This window comes from Silene latifolia, chromosome 5 (assembly GCF_048544455.1).
Source record: "Silene latifolia isolate original U9 population chromosome 5, ASM4854445v1, whole genome shotgun sequence".
Classification (NCBI taxonomy): Eukaryota; Viridiplantae; Streptophyta; class Magnoliopsida; order Caryophyllales; family Caryophyllaceae; genus Silene; species Silene latifolia.
In genome coordinates, this window is record NC_133530.1 from 4,626,270 (window position 1) to 4,646,401 (window position 20,132).

General features: G+C 35.9%; 2 protein-coding genes and 1 pseudogene across 2 annotated transcripts; 1 reads left to right on the plus strand and 2 right to left on the minus strand.

Moving 5' to 3' along the window:
- Positions 1–452: 452 nt before the first annotated feature.
- Positions 453–2,045, minus strand: LOC141655818 (protein ACCELERATED CELL DEATH 6-like). Its single transcript, XM_074462856.1, has 3 exons — positions 1,543–2,045; positions 743–1,294; positions 453–548 (listed from the first exon to the last, which is right to left on the minus strand). Exons 1-3 carry the CDS (start codon positions 2,035–2,037, stop codon positions 501–503), a joined length of 1,095 nt encoding a protein of 364 aa, XP_074318957.1. The 5' UTR covers positions 2,038–2,045; the 3' UTR covers positions 453–500.
- A 155-nt stretch (positions 2,046–2,200) lies between these two features.
- Positions 2,201–7,039, minus strand: LOC141654701 (uncharacterized). Its single transcript, XM_074461822.1, has 2 exons — positions 6,412–7,039; positions 2,201–2,862 (listed from the first exon to the last, which is right to left on the minus strand). Exons 1-2 carry the CDS (start codon positions 7,037–7,039, stop codon positions 2,201–2,203), a joined length of 1,290 nt encoding a protein of 429 aa, XP_074317923.1.
- Positions 7,040–18,387: 11,348 nt separating this feature from the next.
- Positions 18,388–19,606, plus strand: LOC141654702 (uncharacterized; annotated as a pseudogene).
- Positions 19,607–20,132: the final 526 nt, after the last annotated feature.

A 20,132-nucleotide genomic window follows, 5' to 3' on the forward strand; every position in this document is an offset into this window, starting at 1 on the left:
CCAATTTAAGTCTGAATTCTCATAGGAATTAAGAAATAGAGACTAGGGAGTACATGATTACATGAAGTTTCATTGTATAAAATTACACTTCTTAAGAATAACAGTGGTAAGTAAAGTATAGCAAGCAATATTAATTATTATCACCAAATATATTGAAAATGATTACATGACTAACCGGTTCATCACTTACAACCATAAAACCGGTTCATCACTTAAACACCATGATGGCGGAAACACTCAAACACCATAAAACCGGTTCATTACTTACCGGAAATTTAAATGAAATAATTATATATACAAGTTGGAATGTAGATACCCAATCACAAATTTTCGACTCTTTCCGACTTTGCCCATCTCATGTCACACACACAACCAACACAAAATTAAATCTAACTCAAATCTCAACCCCGACCGACCACCCCCTCCTCCATGAATCCCGTGAATGGCCAGGAGGGAGTAACAAGGATTCGTTTTGTAGAGAAAATTACAAGTATAGTAATCTACTTGATTGTCTTCTCTTCGTCTTTCGCAATTATGATCTCCATTTCCTATCAAAAGAGTAAATTAATTAATTATAATTTCCAATATCTTCCAAAGATTATGGCATAACACAATGTATAAATATATGTAATAAGTGATCTAATGACTAGGATTACTGAAGAAGAGAAGAGATTGAAATTATAAAGATTATATAATTACAGAAGAATGATATAAAAGTGAAAGAATGGGCTAAATGAGTTACCTCTTCGTTCGCTGGTGTTTGATATTGCTTTTCCGGACTTATACCAGGAATTAATTTGGAAATCACCCAATGTAATATGGACTTGTTTACCGCGATTCCAATGAGTGAACACATGACGAAGATAACTATGGCCGCCCATAAGGAACTGTGTTGTATTACCGTGTAGATGCCGGTCATAAAAGCTAACAAGGTGGCATATAAGGACTGCATTAGTATGTACATACTACGATCAATCAATACTCGAGCCACGTTAGGATTATTAGAATCCATAACCATAGACCATATCAAGCAAAAGAGGACTAATATGGAAGTACACATTGCATATACATCAGCCAGTAAAAATACTAAGAAAGATACTTTCTTTGCGAGAACTGCTTCCCCGGTATCACTGTTGATGCCACCAGGAAGAGTGAATCCTGCCGCGAATGTAATTGTTGCTAAAAGTGCAGCAACAACTGAAAGGGTGTTTCTCATTTGGTCCAAATTAGTCCCTTGTTGAAGAAATTTTGTATTCAGGTTTGGATCCACATTAATTAGCTTGCACATTTTAGCCTACAAGTTGTATCAAACATCGTCATTTTCCTATCAATAATATAGTATATTTATGATATGTAATCCGATAATAGCCCATGGCGCATTTTAAGGTTTTTGGACAAGTTTTAAATCGTAGCATTTAAAAGAAACTTTTAGTTTTGAACTTCAAAACTTAATCACAAATCCAATTTTTGGACAAGTTTTAAATCGTAACCAATTTTTTTTCATCAAAAAGTGAACACAGAAAATAAGTTGTTAAAACATACCCAATCTTCATTTTCCTTGCAAAGCGAGGCGAGTAAATTCATGGCAGTTTTGCCATTATTGTCTTTGATTGTCCGCTGGACTTCATCGTCAAGTAAAAGTGCCTTAGCGAAATTCATATCCTTTCTCTGTAGTGCACGGTGTAATGGTGTTGCACCGTCAATATCAATGTTGTTCTTAAGCTCTGCTATCGACGAATTTTCAAGAAAAGAACGGTAAGCATTGATAGTAGGCAGCTTAATGTGGTGTAACGGGGTATCACTTGCATCGCGACATAGAATTTGTAGGTTTTGACAGTGATCAACAAAGGTAAGAACAGCATCGACTTCCTCTCTTTTACATGCATTAATCCAATCGAAGTCTTCTTTTTCTATGACAGAAGGGTCGCTCAACATATTAATTAGCCAAGGAACGTCATTGCGTTTGGCATATTCAAGGGCCGTCTTTCCTTCATTATCTTTCAAGTTGAGAATCCACCAGTATTTGTTAAGCAACATTCGGCATGTTTTCTCTGCGCTCGTGATAAACTTATATCAGTTCTTTTTCCAAACAAAGCAAGAAGGCCAGCTGGCCAGGTACATGAACCATTTTTATACTCCCTCCCATCCGGACCAAAGGTAACATGGACTCACTTTTCTTCTCACAAAAAGTAAGTCAATGTTACCTTTGGTCTTGATGGGAGGGAGTACACGCTAATGTATAAAAGTAAACAAACGTACCTGGAACAGCAGATAAATAATGAAGCACAGTGGTTCCGTCATTGCGACGAAGCATCTTGAACCGAGGCTCATCAATTTTCAAGATCTCATCCAAAACTCTTGGACATCCAAACATGACAGAAAGAAAGAAGGGACTTTCATTCTTATTGTTAAAGACCTGACACAACATTGGATCGATTGACAGGATATCTAATGCAAGTTCTTCATATTTTGCATATAAGGAACAATGTAACGGTGTGTTTCCGCGAATGTTCTTTATTGTCCAAGGAGGGCACTCTGCAGCAGCTACATCGTCTTGGTTTATCTCCTTCACTAAGTTCAATTGTTGCTGATAGCCGCGTATCAAGATTTCCCCTAGTTTCGATTCCTTCTTCCTCGCGGCTAGGTGCAATGGAGTGTCGGCCTTCTTGTTTTCTTTCAAAAAAATCATTTCCTTAAAGATTTTGGTCTTCCCGTCAGCAACATCATCATCTCCGTCTAATAGTATTTTACACGGCTCATCCTTCCCATGCTCGGCCCATATATGAAGTATTGTGAATCCTCTTTCATCAATCTTGTCCAACCATTTTCCAAACTTTTTGAATAGCAACCTCACTACATTCTCTGTTATTACATAATAACAAATGTTAAGAGACTTGGACATGTAGGAATCCCACATTTTTAAAAATGATTGGCTAATGAGGAACTATAAATACTGATATAGAATTCATTTACACTTTTTCCCCTCTATTTTCGTACTTTCCGACTCTATTTGAGTCGGTTTTATATGTCCTTGCTTGCATTTTTGTGCCCCGAGCCCCTTGACTATGACATTGTGCCCTCCTTGTAGGAATTGAGGCGGGAACGGCAGAATTGAAGCAAGAAGACGGGTTGATTAGATTAAGTATGAAAGAAGGAGGAAAATGAGCTGAGTTATAGTCCCAGCCAATAGGGCGGCAGCCGGTCAACCGGCTGGGAGCCCAAATGTATACAACTCAACTCATTTTGGTGAAGTTACAAAAGACTCCCAGCCGGTCATAAGACCGGCAGCCGGCTACCCTGCTGGGAAAACGAGAGATGTGAAGAAATGATGCAGAGTTACAGGAACTTCTCAGCCGGTCATAAGACCAGCAGCCGGGCACTCGGCTGGGAGCACCCATGAAGGCTTGGAAGTCAACAAGAAGAAGAGGAAGTCAATGCACTCTCAGTCGGTCATAAGACCGTGAGTTGTTACTGGCTGGGAGTACGTTTCCGCGTTTTGAAACCCATTTGTAACTTCACCCTAATTATGGTGCAACCTATAAAATACCCCATCCCTTAACCATTTGTAGACACAACCCTAGACTTATAATTTCCTTACCAAGTTTGAATCTCTCCTAACTAGTTTACTAATTTTTCCCTATTTAGAACAAGATAATTATATCATTATTAGTGCTAGTATTTGGGTTGTAAGAAGATTGAAGATTTCTCCTTTCTTATTTCAATCCAAGTTCCTTTCTTTGCTATTGAATTGGTATAATTTCTCTCCTTAGTTTCATTTGTTTACCTTTGTTTTCTCTTAAAGTTTTGTTTAGTTGTTTAGGCTAGAATTCTTCTTTTTGTTGTTTTTCTCTCTCTTGTTGATCTTTTCCTTGTTCACCATTGTTGTTTACACCCAAAGATTGAATCTTTGAGTTTCTTGTGTTAAAGATTGAGTCTTTGGGTTTCTTGTGTTAAAGTTTATGTCTTTTGGTTCAATCCTTATCCATCTTAGATTAATTTGTCTTTCCTCATAATTTTTGTTGGTTTATTGCATGATTAATACTCCCTCCAATCCAATCCAAACTACCCACTTGCTTTTGGGTGGTCTTTGAGGCGCACTTTGACTTGCGTTTTTCTTTCTTTGTAAATAATTTTTTTTTTTTTTGCAAAAAATATAATTTATGAAGATATTTTCATAATACAACTAAATATGTAAATTTTATCGTTCAAAGTTTTATATTTTTCTATGAATTAACTGTCAAACTTTTCAAAGTTTGACCTCTAAAAAGCAAGTGGGTAATTTGGATTGGATTGGAGGTAGTAGTAGAATTTATTCTCCCATCATGTTTATGCTTAAAGAATCTATCTTTACTAATTATTTTGTCTTAATAACCATGATTAGTGAGTAGTCTTTTAACTAGGACTCGATTATCCCCGACATGAGTTTCCTACTTGGTTAAGACCCATTTAATTGGTCATTTTAGGTGGTGGTAAAGGAAAATTAAGAGGATTGAATTGAGTTATTGACTTGTTGGAATTTTCTTCTTGTCCTTGACCTTGACCATTGGTGAGAATCAATTAGGTGGAGGATGGTGTGATTTTGGCATGTCTTTTGTTAACCTTGGTTGAGACCGAAAGGGAGAACACCCCTAATTTTGGGTTTGAAATCGATCCTCGAGAGAGGCAGTGGGATGACTCGGATTTGAGACGGGAGCATAATGAATCTAAGTCTAGTTTTAGCCACCCTTGATATAATGCATGATTTTGGGGGAGTCGAAACTCGGAATTAGGTACCCGACCTTCGAACCCTATAGGGGGGTTTTGAAACGTTTACTAGTGTCCACTCACGAGACCGAAAGGAAGGTGTTTGGCGAATTAGAGCCGTCATCCTCTTTAACACTACCTAATCGACCACTTAGTGGAAAATTAACCTTGTAGGAGCAATTGTTGGAGGAGAAGTCGGGTCCTAGACTTTCCTTAATATTGATTGCATCATTTTCATTCACTTGCTTAATTTCCATTTTTAGTTCATTTGCATTTTATTTTATTTAGTTTAGTTGTTTAGTCAAAAACCCTTCTCATTTATTATCGACTTAGCTAAACAAGAGACTAAAAACAATTAGTAATCTTCCTAGCTCCTCGTGGGATCGACCCTCAATTTTGCACGACGACAACCGTGCACCTGCGAGGTTGAATTTGAAACCATCAAATACTCCTCGGATTTTTTTCCGATTTCTTTTAAATATAGATTTTTTATTATTTACTAGGATCCACGATAACGAACGCTCCCGGAGCGATTGGTAAGTTTCTTGTTCCACTTCGGATAATAGACAAAGGTAGATGTAATAATGTTCATAGCAATATGTTTCTATAATTCTATTTCATTGTTCTACTAAACAACAACCCCACCATCACCACATTAAACTACTAATCATTTCCAACCACCACCACCTTCTTCCATCCCAATCACCACCCACAACCACGAACACGTCACCTGTCTAATCTTCACTTTCCGGCCACCACCATCCTCCCCTTACCAAGTAAGAACGCTTAACGTCGACCACACAAACACCACCCAAAACTCGGGCCCTACACCTAAACCACTGATCAACGACTACTAAACCACCATATGTACCCCGATTAATTACATCGGGCCCCGACAATTTTACAGAATAAGGGTTTAGGGTTCGATTTCTTGCCTGAGGTGAAATTAAGGTAGTAATTTTGGGAGCAATTTCTTGCATGAGGTGAGTTAAGGTAGTAATTTTAGTAAATTGTTTTAAAACGGAGTAAGTTTAGCAAAAACGTTCATGGCTTTCAACCTAGTGAAATAGTAGAGGGAACACCATTATACACCAACTTATAGAGTACACCGGTAAAACACAAAATCTTCTCATTGAAGAGCGATATCCGTAACAAGCTTGTGACGGATATCATTTTCTCTCACAAAATACCCACAAGAGGTGAGTGGGGAAGCACATGGGAACGTGGCACCTTGTCCCCTCTCCCTTTTTGTAAGAGGTTTTCAGCTTAATCCGATATTGGGTGCAAAATGTAAACTGAGCAATTATTTTGGGGGTAAAATATTAAAAAAATTTAACGTGGGAGTAAATGTAAAAAAGTGGATTAAGCGTGGGTGTAATTGATAATTTACTCTAAAATAAAATCACGAAAAAATTGAGGAGATCTAGAATTTAATGACCCTAGAACGTGCCTGCCATTGACTTTCACTGTTGAATAAATTGAGGAGATCTAGAATTTAATAATTTAGGATCTTAGATCTAAGTTAATCCAAAGCTACCTCCTTTTTTGCTGATCAAACATACATCACAAATTTTTGTTTAAACGACAATAATCGACTTAAATTTAAAATGAATCAAGTATGAAAGACGAGGCAAAATGAAGATTACTAAGGAAGAGAAGGTCACGCACCTGAGCAATTATTGGTAGCAAAACTGAATGGCGAGGTGTAATTTTCCAAGTTATCACTATAAATAGAATTGGCAGGGAGAGGAGCCATCAAGATTTTCTCCGAAACACGAGTATTGAAACCATTCTTGAGAGCATAGTAGAGCGGGGTGTGACCATAGTTATCAACCACGGTGCAGTTAACAAATTCCGGATCCGTTAACAATATCTCCATCGCACATTTCTCCTGCTCCTCAAATATCTCCTTAACGACTTTTATCAAGATCGTGTGCAATGCTGTCATTTTCTTGGAATTCAACCGCAACCACGGCTTCTCATCCTGCGATGACCACGAAACTGACTCGTACAATTCCCTAACAACCTTGACTAGCTCATAGTCTATATTCAAAGCCGCAATACCGAGCATGTTTTCATCATTATTTAGGTTGTCGGGCTGCAACAGGAGTTGTTTTACAACATCTCGAGGCACAATATTAATAGCTTCCCTCAAGAACTTGACTTTCTTGGCAATCACGCCATAGTAGAGGATGTTTCGACCACCGTCGGGTACAGTGACGAGGTAGTCGGGGGGGTTCACGGCGATTATTTTTTTAAGATACTCCACATTTCCAGCGATACCTGCATCCCTCATTTCCCGAAACATCCTCACCCTCAGCCTCTATCGATCAACTCCTCCTTTTTATTCGAAATTAAACTGGTGTTTAATTTGTTTGTTTGTCTGATTTTTTGTCAACTTTTTGCTTCATTTTCCTACAAGTCCTACACTAATATATACGAAGTACTGTATTATCACCACTTGCCTCTATCGATCAACTCCTCATTTGGTTGTCTATTATTAATTTTTAATAAAAATATATAATTACTTGCATTATTGTTTTTGTCAGGAAACAGCCAAGATGTTTTACTAGTCGTCTTTTTTCATTTATTTCCGGTCGTAATAAAAAAATATATTCATTGCTTGCAGCCTCGTATTTCTCATTCATCGTCATTCTTTAAAACATTTATACGTAATTGTTTTTCATTTAAAAAAAAAAACGTATATAACAAGTTTCCATAAGTCTCTCTTAAAATGAATATATTAATTTCAAAATTAAAACAGATCCTATAATATCTTATGTAGAAAGATAAGATAAATAGTTTGTGTAGTTTGATATGATAAAGGTATTCTACTTGTTTTTTTATATCTTATTTAGCCATCTTTCAATTTAAGAAGCCGAATATGCTCGTCCTAAACAATAATTTCTGAAGAATTTATTTGTCAACTCTTTGCTTCGTCGTTCTCCATTAAGTTACCGCTTGCCAACTACTACCTCCTCATTCATCGCTGTATTATTGATTTTGTCAGGAAACAACTTTAAGATGGTACTACTCTTCTACAGTTCTACCCATTCCTTTTATTTATTCCCGGTCGTAATAAAAAAAAATATCTTCTACACTTGTTAGTTGTTATACTCATTCATCCTCATTCTTTAATTATGTACGTAACTGTTTGGAATCCGGGCTCTGTAATAATTTATAGGGGCGAAGCCAGAATCTAATATATAGGGTAGCGAAGTTTTTATAACATTTCTTTAATTTATTGAAAGAAACGCAAATAAATACGAAGTATAATTTTTTTATAATAATCATAGTATATTCCAATTTGAGAAGACTACTTATTTTCGCGCTTATTGCTTTGAGGTGTTTTTTTTGCTGAGCCCTAGGGCCCTAGTAGTTTAGGACCTATTAATGAAGGATTCGTATACGATTAAGTGTTACTAACAGAAGTGACACAATTTGTAATTTTTAACCAAAAAAAATTTAAACGTCCTTATTATCCATCGTTTGTGAGTGATTGGCACTACTACAAAATGACTCTATTGCAATACGTCAAAAATGTTGCATAAGACTTCTAAAATGTTGCTTTATGGTTTAAGCAACAGTTTTAAGTATGCTGCTTAAAGTCTCGTTGCAATAGCTCATTGCAACATTTTTTGCAACATTTTCTACTCAAATGCAACATTTTTTGAAAATGTTGCTTTTATTTCCTTTATGCAACACTTATTTTGAGAAGCTATTGCAACACTTTCAATATATAAATGCAACACTTTTCTCATTCCCTCCAAAATTTCGCAACACTTATTCCAATCATAGCAACACTTTTTTTTTCCAAATGACCGAGTAAGGCAACATTATTTTGGTTGTATCGTAACACTTTTGTTTTTATCAAAGATGACACTATTCTAGACCTAATGCAACTTTTTTATTTATATTGAAAATACAAATATTTTTATACCACTTTTTAACACTACAAATATTATCTGCACAGACATGATTGAACCAAAAGAAATTATTAATTGATCCACCAAAACCATATGTTTTTTATAACATCCAAAAATCAATCCATGTTCCGTAATACAACAATACAAATTGTCATAAAGAAAACAAGCTAAATATTCAATATCCAACATAATTCAAAAAATATTTGAAAAAATATTGGGATATATAAAAGAACTAAACATTCTGCCAGTTTAAGCCTTCGTTGAATCCCAATTCCATCTTCAGTTGCATCCAAATTTCAAATGCTGCATTAATAGGTAATCCAAAATGAGACCTATGACAAAAGAAAGAATGTCTGTAAATCACCATTGAATATGACATAATTACCATACATGTTAAATATTTCTTAAAAGAAGTAAATGAGCATAAAAACAATGAAAAACACACTTGAATTTTTTATATGGACATAGTGGCTTACATTGAACAACAAAAGTCACGGTTTATGCCCCAAAAAAAGATGCCCATGAGACCGATAAATCAGTTAATCTCGATGAAAAGGCCTAAGGCAAGCTTTAACTTGAATTAACTATGGTCTCTATTTGGTTCTAAACGATTATGCTATAATAATTAACATCAAGCCAATTCAAAATAGCTTATATCAGAGTATGATACAATAATTAATCTAGCATAAATTACCAACTACTTTCATCTAACCAGAACTTCTTTAACTTCTTTTATCTTACCTGCTAAAGACACATTAGTACTAACTACTTTTAATGGACTCAAATTTAACTACAATGGTTCTAGAGAAGATGACACTATCAAGTACTATTAGAAGCACGGACCTTTGTACCCAGCAACTTTCACAAGTATCCAACAACATTTCCTACTACCAACTACCATAACATGTACAATGGGAGTAGAGAAGAAGAGTAAATTTTAGAATAACTTCCAATGCTAAACAACATAAGTAAAGGAAAGACATACCTTTCATATAAATATTGTTTTACGATTTCTGGAGGTAACTTCTCAAGAAGCTTATGCAAAATATCTTGGGTCATGTTTTCTCTCTCCGCATCAAGCTCTCTTTGATTTGTTTCTAACTCTGTCATCTTTTTTAAATGTTCTTCTTCCAACTGTTTATGCTTCTCATTAATTCTAGAATCCATATCTTCTCTTATATCCTTGATTAAACTAGCATTGAGTGACTCCACAATCTCTCCAGGAACCACATAAGATGTATTTCCATTCACCGCTTTCAACTTCTTATTGGAGACACCCCTCCCATATAATCTACAAAACCCGTCATACCCCTTGCCCATAACTCCGAAATAAGCATCTGAAGGGCCACTTCCATCTTCTAGGGCTACATAGTGTTTCATATCCTCCTACAATTAGAATTAAAATCAAAATAGGACTATAAAATATAGGGTCAATTCCATCTTTTGGGGCTACATAATGTTCCATATCCAATATCAGGCAAGCATGTACAACACTTTGCTCTATGAAAGTAGCCTATTAAAATATAGTAGATCACAACATCTACCCTAATGATGAGCTAGTAAGGTGAAAGTTTTTGATAAAGCTTGCATTCACTTTCAGAACTCGGAAGGTAAAAAAAAATAACAAAGTGTTGATGCTTGTATATTCACACCGCAACCTTTAGTACAATTTTCGCACAATGTGTTTGTTACAGTAAACAAATACAGACCAATCAATCATAAATGTCCCCCTAGTAATTAATTAGTAAGTGTGATATACTACTAAAATGGGATGGATTTTGAATGGATGTTTGTTGAATGTTGATGCTTGTATAAAACTACCCATAATGGTGGGACGACTAGTTGGATTTATAGTGGCCTGGAGACGAGGAGGCCGAAAACGATTCAAGAATGAGCAATGAACCTTAGCAATGGCGGTTAATGATGATCTTTGAAGATAATAGGGAGGAAGGGAAGAGTCAGAATGACTGATTAAGGGAGGAGGAAAGACTAAATGGACTTCAATATTACTTTATTAACATATTAACTTACAATTTTTTTGGCAGTATCATCATACGAATCATTATATTTCTTCCCCTCATTCCGCTTACGAGTTCGCTCGAACACTTCAGCTAGAGAAGGTGCCTCCTTAGTCGGATGTTCATTTCTCTGTGAATGCAAGTACCAATTAAATATCGCCCATAGATACTTCATTTTTTTGAGACAACAATTGTATTTTTAGTAAAAACATTTACCATTTTCTAACGTACAACTCCAAAGCTCTTCGCACCAATAGTGTGCATATTCCTTTGGGATAGGCGGTGGTCTTTGTTACGTGAGCAGGAAGATTTGCTTCTCTAAAACTACCAGAAAGATTCGCTTCTGGAACCATTTATTTCAAAAGTTTTATGAGGTCATCAAAAGCTACATTACTAATTCCATGAAGTGTCTTATATAAAAATAGTCGAATAATGAAAGAAAGTTTAGAAAAATTTTTGCATCCTGGGAACAGCTCTTGTTTACCATCCTCTACCAACCTATAAAATTTTTTAGCTTCATCATTTGGGCCATTTTGCCCGTTAGTCGAACCTTCAAAAATATTTCTAAATGTATCGGTTAATAACTCATCGGTACCATCGGGAAATCTTAACCCCTCATCTTCTGTTCGAGTAGTGAACTCATTTGTCAGTGGTTTCTCACCATGAAAGATCCACAAATAATAATCCTCGACAAAACCATATGCTTTAAGGTGGTCAAAAACTTCATGTCTTCTTAACCAAAATCGATTTTTACACCGCTTACATGGACACCTTATTTGACCCCTACAACGACCTTCGAAAATGATGCATTAAGGAATTCAACAACTCCAGATTCATACTTTGGTAATCGTCGAGGTAAATACATCCAACTTCTATTCGTTTCCATTTTCCGATCGCGAATTCTGGAATAAATTTATATTTGATTTGAAGAGAAATATGAAAAACCCATTATAAGAAACAATAATTTACAATTCGTCTATTATAGTAAATAACATGCAGTATATTTCTAATCCCAAGAACTGTTAAACAAAAGGACAATGAAAAGTGAAATAGAAGTAAATGAATCAAAACTAAATTATGTTATGACTTCCGACAAATCAATGTTACCTTTAGTTGAGTTTATTAATTAACTAAACATGCTTAACTAATTAAAACTACGTTAATTCACTTAGGACCTTGCGATTTTTTTTCAGCTATGTCTCTTGCACATAATAAAACAGGAGCAAGAGGGGTATCATTTTGTTAAGATAATATTTAGCCCATGACACAAGGTAGGCCAAGTGATCCCAAATCAAGCCAAAAAGAAATGGATTTCAGAAGCTCAGAACAGTTCTGAGAATTACATCAGAAATGGGGCAACTTCATTGCATCATATCTTGAGCTACACTAAGTCATTCTTTATGTTCTTTATATTTTTGGAAACCTTGGAATATTAGCGAAACCTGAGAGGTGGAATCATACTCATATCTTATGTGTATCTCGAGTTATGGCCTTTGCAAACAGACCCTGCAGGAGAATGCTATACGGCACAATTCTGACCTGAACTTACTCAAACCTAGATATCTCTCAATTCATGCCATGTTCTTGAATGGTTCCAATTGGAGAGTGTAGACAACTCATCTAGATTTGATTTGGCATATGGGTCACTTCCTGGTTCATATTTAGTAAAAAGTTATGGTGCCTTAAATTTGTCACTGCGTGCTGAAATGTACAGCAGAATTTCAGCCTGACCTATCAGCACTAAAATCAACATATCTATCAAACCAGGCAACATATCAGGGTAATTCTTTTTGGAGGTGGTAGCTAATTCATGTAGCTTTCATTTGGTACTAGTGGGGCATTCTAAATCATCCTAAGGAGCAAGTTATGGCGTTTGCAAGAAGGGTCTGATTCAAACATGCTACTGAACTAGTCTGTTTTGGCACTGTTTAGAGGAATGTCGTTTTTGTCTTCCTAAATGTTTTAAGTGGCCTGCTCATGAATGAATATTGTTAAAGTAGGGAAATGGGATAATCTAAATCAAGAGCAAGCATTCATATAGAGGCCTTACTCTACTCGACAATTGAAATACACAACTCAATGTTAAAGTAGTCTCTCAATTCACAAACTCTCAAATCAACATAAACACAAATTATGATGAATAGCAAACAACAAAAAATTTAATAGGAAATAATAATGAATAGCAAAAAAATAAGTCGACGAAACAGAAAAACGAAATGATCGGGATTGAATCATCATACCTGAGACAATTAGGAAGCTTGCAAAATCGAACAGAGCAGCACAATCAAAGGCGGTCGCTTCAGAGTGAGAATCGATAACAAATACTCCCTCCATTCAACTCCACTTTACATGTATTCCATTTCCGTCCATTCAACTCCACTTTACAGGTTTCCTTATTTGGCTAAAAAAATGACAATTCTATCCTTATTGAAAATCTTTATTTACAAAAAATGTCACCCAAACCCCACACTAACCCACCATAAAACCCCACCTTTATGTTTTTTTAATATTTTTAACCTCTTCTTTTTCTTTCCCCATGTACTTTTAATACTTTTTTTAATCCGCTCCTTAATATCCGTGTAAAAACCAAAGTTGTAAAGTGGAGTTGAATGGAGGGAGTAAGAATTAATATGGTAGTAGACGATTGTTGAAGATGAAGATGATTATCGATGACGATGATGATATAAAATTCTTTAGAATACTTTGAGGAAGCAAAAGGGTTTTGACGGTTGGTTTCTAAAAATTATTACTCCGTGATAAGTTTTTTTCCTCTAATTTCCATCAAGCCCTAATAATTTAGATTTGGTTCTAAATTTTTTATTTTTGATTTTTCACTAACCCGGCTAAAATTTCGTTTCTAAATATTTTGAATATACTAAAAATTTGTTTTTCTCTAATTTTTTTAAAAAACTTTTGTTATTACTTAGTCTAATTAATAACCTATGCGACATATATTAAAAAGTGTTGCTAATACATCCATTAAATGCAACACTTAAAAAATAATGTTGCTATATATAGTGATAAAATGCAACAATTATATAAAAGTGTTGCATATTAATGTAAAATGCAACATTTCTTTTATAAGTGTTGCTTGGTTGATATCTTTACAATAAATTGCAACAAAAAAAATATATGTTACATGCAAAATGTTGCAACAAAGCCATTTTGTAGTAGTGTGGAAAGGAAGTACTCCCTCCATACCACACCAATGGTAACATTGAGAATCTTGGCACTATTTATGGTCGTAGGGAATCTTCGATATTATTCTTAATCTATAAGACAAAATATAGTCATGTGAGATCTTGTTTGATTTATCGTCATGTATGCTATAAGAATATTAAATTTTTATAATTTTTAATAATGTGTAACTGAAGATATTCACGTTGCAAAACGTGTCTCGACAAGTGTGAAAAGTCTCAATGTTACCATTGGTGTGGTATGGAGGGAGTAATTAACAAGTACTATTTCTTCTTCCTTCAACTAAGTTTTTAATTGTTTTTTTTTTCAAGATAAAGCATGGAATAATAAATAAAATAAGTTAAGCTAAGAATGTTTTTATTCTAAACGCATCATCCAAAATAAGTAAAGGATCAAAACGTACAATACTTGCCTTGTTTTTCTCATCCAAAGTGATATTGTCCGAATCATCTTTCTCTTGAATCTGTAGAAATTAACATGTGACAACTTGACAATAAAGGATTAGCCATTAAACTGATAGATGAACCGACTCAACCAAAACCTTAAGGTGATGGTTGAGGCCGCACCGGTTCCCCCGTACCGTGTGCTGGGTTTCCACTTCGAGTTTTTGAGGAGTTTTGAGGTTGCCAGGATTTGGACCCGTGACATTTGGTCACACTGGCTCTGATACCATGATAGATGAACCAACTCAACCAAAACCTTAAGGTGATGGTTGAGGCCCAACTATTATAAATATTCCTATTATAAACCAGTTCAACTTGACTAGAGTAGGCTTGTGACGGATATGTCATGTTTTCAATGAGAATTTGTGTGTTCACTTTTATGTTAAGGTGTAAAGATGTGTTCGTTTTTGTGTGTGGTATAATTACTTTTGTCATAGGGAAGAGTGAGATGCATGCCACTTTCCTTTTTTTGCAGTCTTGTTATTGGGTGAGAGAATAGAAGTCCCACTAATATTCCTTGGAAAATTAAACAAGTCCCAGATGCAAGCTAGAACGTCAAATATAAAGAAAAAAGCAAAATTAAAATTTACTAGAACGACAAATAAAAAAAATGGAGGGAGTAGTAAATAGAAAAACATTTGATTGATATTAGGATTCTGAAATCCAAGCAAATAAAACCAGACTGTTATTTTTTAGTGAATATCTTATTTTTCTGCCAAGTCATGATTACTTAACGGGAAGTTAACAAGAGTTAAGTGTTGAGGTCCTTAACGGAAAATTCATATAGTTTAGGTCCTTGATGGACAAAAATATGATAGTTGAGGTCTTTGTCTTATACATTACTCACCCCCCAACTACTTACTTCACTGTGCATTTTACAGTGTTATTAGAATTTGTGTAAAATTTGGCTTAATTTGTCATACATTCGAACTGATCTAATCCATACACGATCTACATAAACGAATCGCAAACTAATGTTTTTATTATTACGATTAAGAAACAAAAAGTAGTGACTTTTAGACGATTTATACTTACTACGGGACTGAAACAAATTAGAAGTAAAAAATAGGTTCACGTAGGACAAACAACGACTAAACACCAAAGTCATTTGAGTGGCCGAGAAACTTACCGTGAACCAATTTTTGGCAAAAAAAAGACTTGGATAACGACTACAAATATTTTTGTTAGATTTTTTTTTTTAAAAAGATTGATTTATTTTTTTTGGGTTAGAAACAAACTTAAATTAGTAGCGTGTGAATTACAATTTTGTCCTTGACAGTTTATGGTAACATAAAAAAGGAAAAAGAGTGTTGTTTTTCTTCTTAAGTAAGACTAAGTTTACAATAGGTCTTGGTATAGACGGGTGGGGCGAACAGACGGGTAAAGACCTCTAATAAAATGGGTAGAGGGGACAAGGTGGGGCACCCCATGTGCTTCCCACTTTATGGCAAATGGGTATTTTGTGAGAAATGATATCCGTTTACATAGGTATAGACGGATAGTCCCTCTCTATAATGAGAATTTGTCTTTAATGGGGTACCAAGATGGGTACCACCGTACCAGCGACAGTAAAAAGCAAATTCTCAACTAAAAGTAGAGATAAAGGCAACTCTACTGTAGAAAAACCTTAAGACCTGTAAATAGTATTGTGTGTGTAAAAGTGGGTCCTATTTATTGTTGTTGAGATTTTTAATGAGTATGAAGGATAAAGTGGAAGAAATAAAAGAGTCTAAGTTGAGTCTTTAGGATAAAATAATATTATTTTCTTGTTCATAAGACTTATATTGAATATGTGGATAAACGTAGTCTAAGGCCATAGGTGAAGCTTTCACCTTGACAGTATTCATAAATGAATGGTACGTGTAGCTTTATTTGGAGAGTTAAGCAAAAGAATTGAAAAAACAAACAGTTACTGCAAAATGGATCCGGCGTTGAAGGAAGCAGCAATAAGCGGAGATGTGGAATTCCTGAAAGAAGCATTTTCCAAACAACCTTTGGAGTACTTCCTCACTCAAACTCCGAAAGGCCAAGACGAAGACACGATTTGTGGGAACATCTTCCACTTAGCCACATGGAACGACAAAGTAGAGTTTATCAGGGAAGCTATGACTTTACTACCCAAAGACATACAAAAACGGCTTCTTTTCCAAGCGGAGCTGGGGAGCTGGTTCCCGCTCCACGCTGCTGCTGCTGCTTGTAAGCGCAAGAGCAACGACATAGTCGTGCTTATGAAACAAATGTATGCATCATTTTCATTGTCGTACGAGGATGAAGATGGTCTCGTCAAGCCGTGGTTGGCGTTGACTGCAGACAAGAGGACGCCGTTGCACTTGGCTTTGGCATGTAAGAATAAGAAATGTGCGATGGAGATACTGACTATGGATACTGAGTTTGAGAGCTGCACCATTGTTGATAGTCACGGTAACACTCCGCTATACTATGCACTCAAGACTGGGTGCAGTCTTGTTGCTGAGACCATCTTGATGTCTCCCTTATATTATTGATCCACTTATATCCGAATCCAATCTGATCTAACTTTTTTTGAAAAATTTAGTCTTGAAATAATGTCAACTTTTAATTTTGAATGAATTCTGGATTATGCTGCCAAACTGCCAATCAGGTAAGGATAAGTTGCCAAATTTTGAATATGTCTATGCCTGTCTAACTGTTAAATTCCAACAACGGTTCTGGATCCACCGCAAACGGAGGAGAAAGAGTCCACAACGCAGCCAAGAGGGTTCCACTCTAAAACCAATTGGTAGTAGAGGGAGTAGCCCCTTGCCTTATAAAGTGGTAATTCTTCTCCTCTTTTATCAATGTGGGACTTTGGGTTTCTTCACACTCCCTCACTCACATGAGACACACTTTTCACACCAGTCTGGACAAATTCAACTGAGCAACTTTGTTGTAAACTTGGCCCAGTATCAACTCAGATCGGACAAATTCAACTGAGCAACTTTGCTCGTCCGTCTGCAAACTTTGGCCCATAAAACCCAGGTCTTTAGACATGGGCTCACGATACCATGTAAAATTAGAAGAACAGAGGAGGAAGTAGGCAATGTAATTGCTTATTATTCAACGTTAGGCTAGGGATTACATATATACATAGTTCGTATGATCTCGAATCTTCAATATTAGGAAAACTACCTCTAAGAATTATCCTACGCAATATTATGTACCACAATTACAAGATATGGAAATTATACTATATCATACAATATCTTGACAATATTCTTTCACTAACTAAATGAAGAATGTGAAAGATAGATGTTGTATTGAGGTTCTTTGTTCGAGAAATGTCACGATTGGTTGGACAAGATGTATGACGATGGATCCACTATACTTCATAAATGGGCAGAGGATGGGGAAGCAAGGCTATGTAAGCTAGTTTTAGAAGGCGGCCATGTTGGTGAAGCAAGAGCCAAAATCTTTAAACGTTTGGTTTTCGTTAAAGAAAATATGATGCAGAACACACCATTGCACATAGCTGCGAGGAAGAAGGATTCAGAACTAGCACAACTCATTATACGTGGTTATCAACAGCAACAAGTGAGTACAGGTGAGGATGAAATCCAAGAGTTAGTTTCTGTAGAATGCCCTCCTTGGAGATTACAGAACCGTCATGGAAACACGCCATTACATATCGCCTTGATTAAAACGTCAAAACATGAACAACTTGCACTAGAGATCCTTTCAGTTGATCCAACTTTGTGTAAGATTCGCAACAACCGTGGTGAAAGTCCCTTCTTTCTCCGCCACTTCAGGTTGTGCTCAAGTCGTGGATGCAATCATGAAAATTGAGGAGCCTCGTTTCCAAATGCTTCGGCGCAATGATGGAGCTACTGTGCTTCATGGTTTATCCTCATGTCCAGGTACAATTATATAACTTTAAAATGAAAACTAATAACCTAAAAGAGCGAAAATTTTTAGTGCAGATAAATACATTAGGTTGTGTATAAAAATGGTTCATCGGTATTGAACTATTGATGTTTCGTTTAGAATTGGGTGATTGTTTTCGTGGATTGAGTAAATTCTTCGGATTAAGATAATAAACTCATGATGAATGCAGAGGAAATCGGTCGAAGGTTGCTAGAAAAATACCGTGGATCATCAATTTGCGAGATGATTCGGGAAAGACGACCTTAGCCTATGCCAAACAAGCAAACGCACTTTGGCTAGTAAGTTTTTGAACAACCCTTCTCTTATACAAAAAGAAGAATTTGATTGGATTGAAGCTTGTAAACGAGAAGAGACCTATCTTTGTTCTTGCCTTCATCGACCACCATGGGGACCTACAACAGCTTGTCGCAAAGAAAATGACACCCCTCTTCACCACATCAAACTACCCACGTATAAATATTACGTTAACTTCCTCAAAATTCCATCGATAGCAGAGCTTAAGAACACAACTGATCATGAAGGTGCTACTCCTTTGCACCGTGCCCTGGAGAGAAAGGATATGCTTCTTGCAAAGGTACTACTACTTGATGATGAGGTCGAGCGCATCATTCCGCACCATTATGGCAGGACTAGTATGGACTTACTCGCCAGGCTTTGCAAGGAAAATGACGACTGGGTATGTTTAAACAACTTAATTTCTGTGATTTCTCGAGTAAAAAAAAAAGGCCCCATTAAACATGTTGTAGGCGGGTTTTAACGCTCTTGAAACGAATTGCAGGAGAAAATGTGCAAGCAAATAAAAGTGAATCCATATCTCAAAACATCATATATTCAACCGAGAACTAATTTAGATCAAATACGAAACACGCTCTTGTTGTTCTTTGCACTTTTAGCAACAATAACATTCGCAGCAGGATTCACTCTTCCTGGTGGACTTGTGATAACTCTGGAGAAGCAATTCTTGCAAAAAGAGCAGGTTTCTTAGTATTTTTACTGGCGGATGTATATGCAATGTGTACTTCCATGTTGGTCCTGTTTTGCTTGGTTTGGTCTATGGTTTCTGAACCCGACATGGCTAGATTATTGGTTGATCGTAGTGTGTACATACTAATGCAGTCTTTATATGCTACCTTGTTAGCGTTTATGACCGGCGTCTACATTGTAATAGCACACCGTTCCTTATGGGCAGCCATACTTGTCTTCGTCATGTGTTCAGTCATTGGAATTGCCAAAAATCGGACCATTTTACATAGTGTAATTGCCAAGTTAATTCCCTCGCAAATAGAGAAGAAAATCAAGATCAAATCCGGTTGCTCGAAGAGGTAAGAATTATGTTATTAAAATACATTTACTCTGTTTGAATTTCTAGAAAGCTTAAATTTATAAAGGTGAAACAATGATTTTTTTTAGTTTTCTTAATCGTATTTGTACTACTTTCGGGGAAGTGTTGATGTCCCTTTAATGTAAAGGAATGCATCAAGTATTGCAGAGTAAATCGATTTTGAGACGTTGATATCGTACTCCAAATCGATCTCGGCTTGATGAACTCGTCTACAAACCCTGGCAAACGGCAGTGGGAATCATTCAATTTATGTATTGAGTATGGTTTTTCGTCTTTAATTTAAGGCGGAAAATAAATATGACCGAGAAATACTATCAGACTTCGCGAATTAGAGCTTTTTTCTTAAGTCATAAAAGTCTTTTTGTTCATATTATTTCTCTTCTTTGGATCCATTTTATTAATATAATTCCTTACTTTTTTTTCTAGATATGCAATCATAATTTTGAACAACGTATAAATTGAAATGGAGTGAGCAAATGCTAGATAAAATCGCAAAGGTAACATTTTTATTTTCGAAAATGGCAATTTGTAATTTTTTCACATTTAAATTGACTCACCTAGA

Coding starts and splice junctions, on each gene's coding strand:
- LOC141655818 (XM_074462856.1), bottom strand. CDS start 2,037: ATGTTGCTTAACAAATACTGGTGGATTCTCAACTTGAAAGATAATGAA. Junction 1,295..1,542: donor GCAAGGAAAATGAAGATTGG/GTATGTTTTAAC, acceptor TACAACTTGTAG/GCTAAAATGTGCAAGCTAAT. Junction 549..742: donor AAACACCAGCGAACGAAGAG/GTAACTCATTTA, acceptor CTCTTTTGATAG/GAAATGGAGATCATAATTGC.
- LOC141654701 (XM_074461822.1), bottom strand. CDS start 7,039: ATGAGGGATGCAGGTATCGCTGGAAATGTGGAGTATCTTAAAAAAATA. Junction 2,863..6,411: donor TGCTACCAATAATTGCTCAG/GTGCGTGACCTT, acceptor ATGTAATAACAG/AGAATGTAGTGAGGTTGCTA.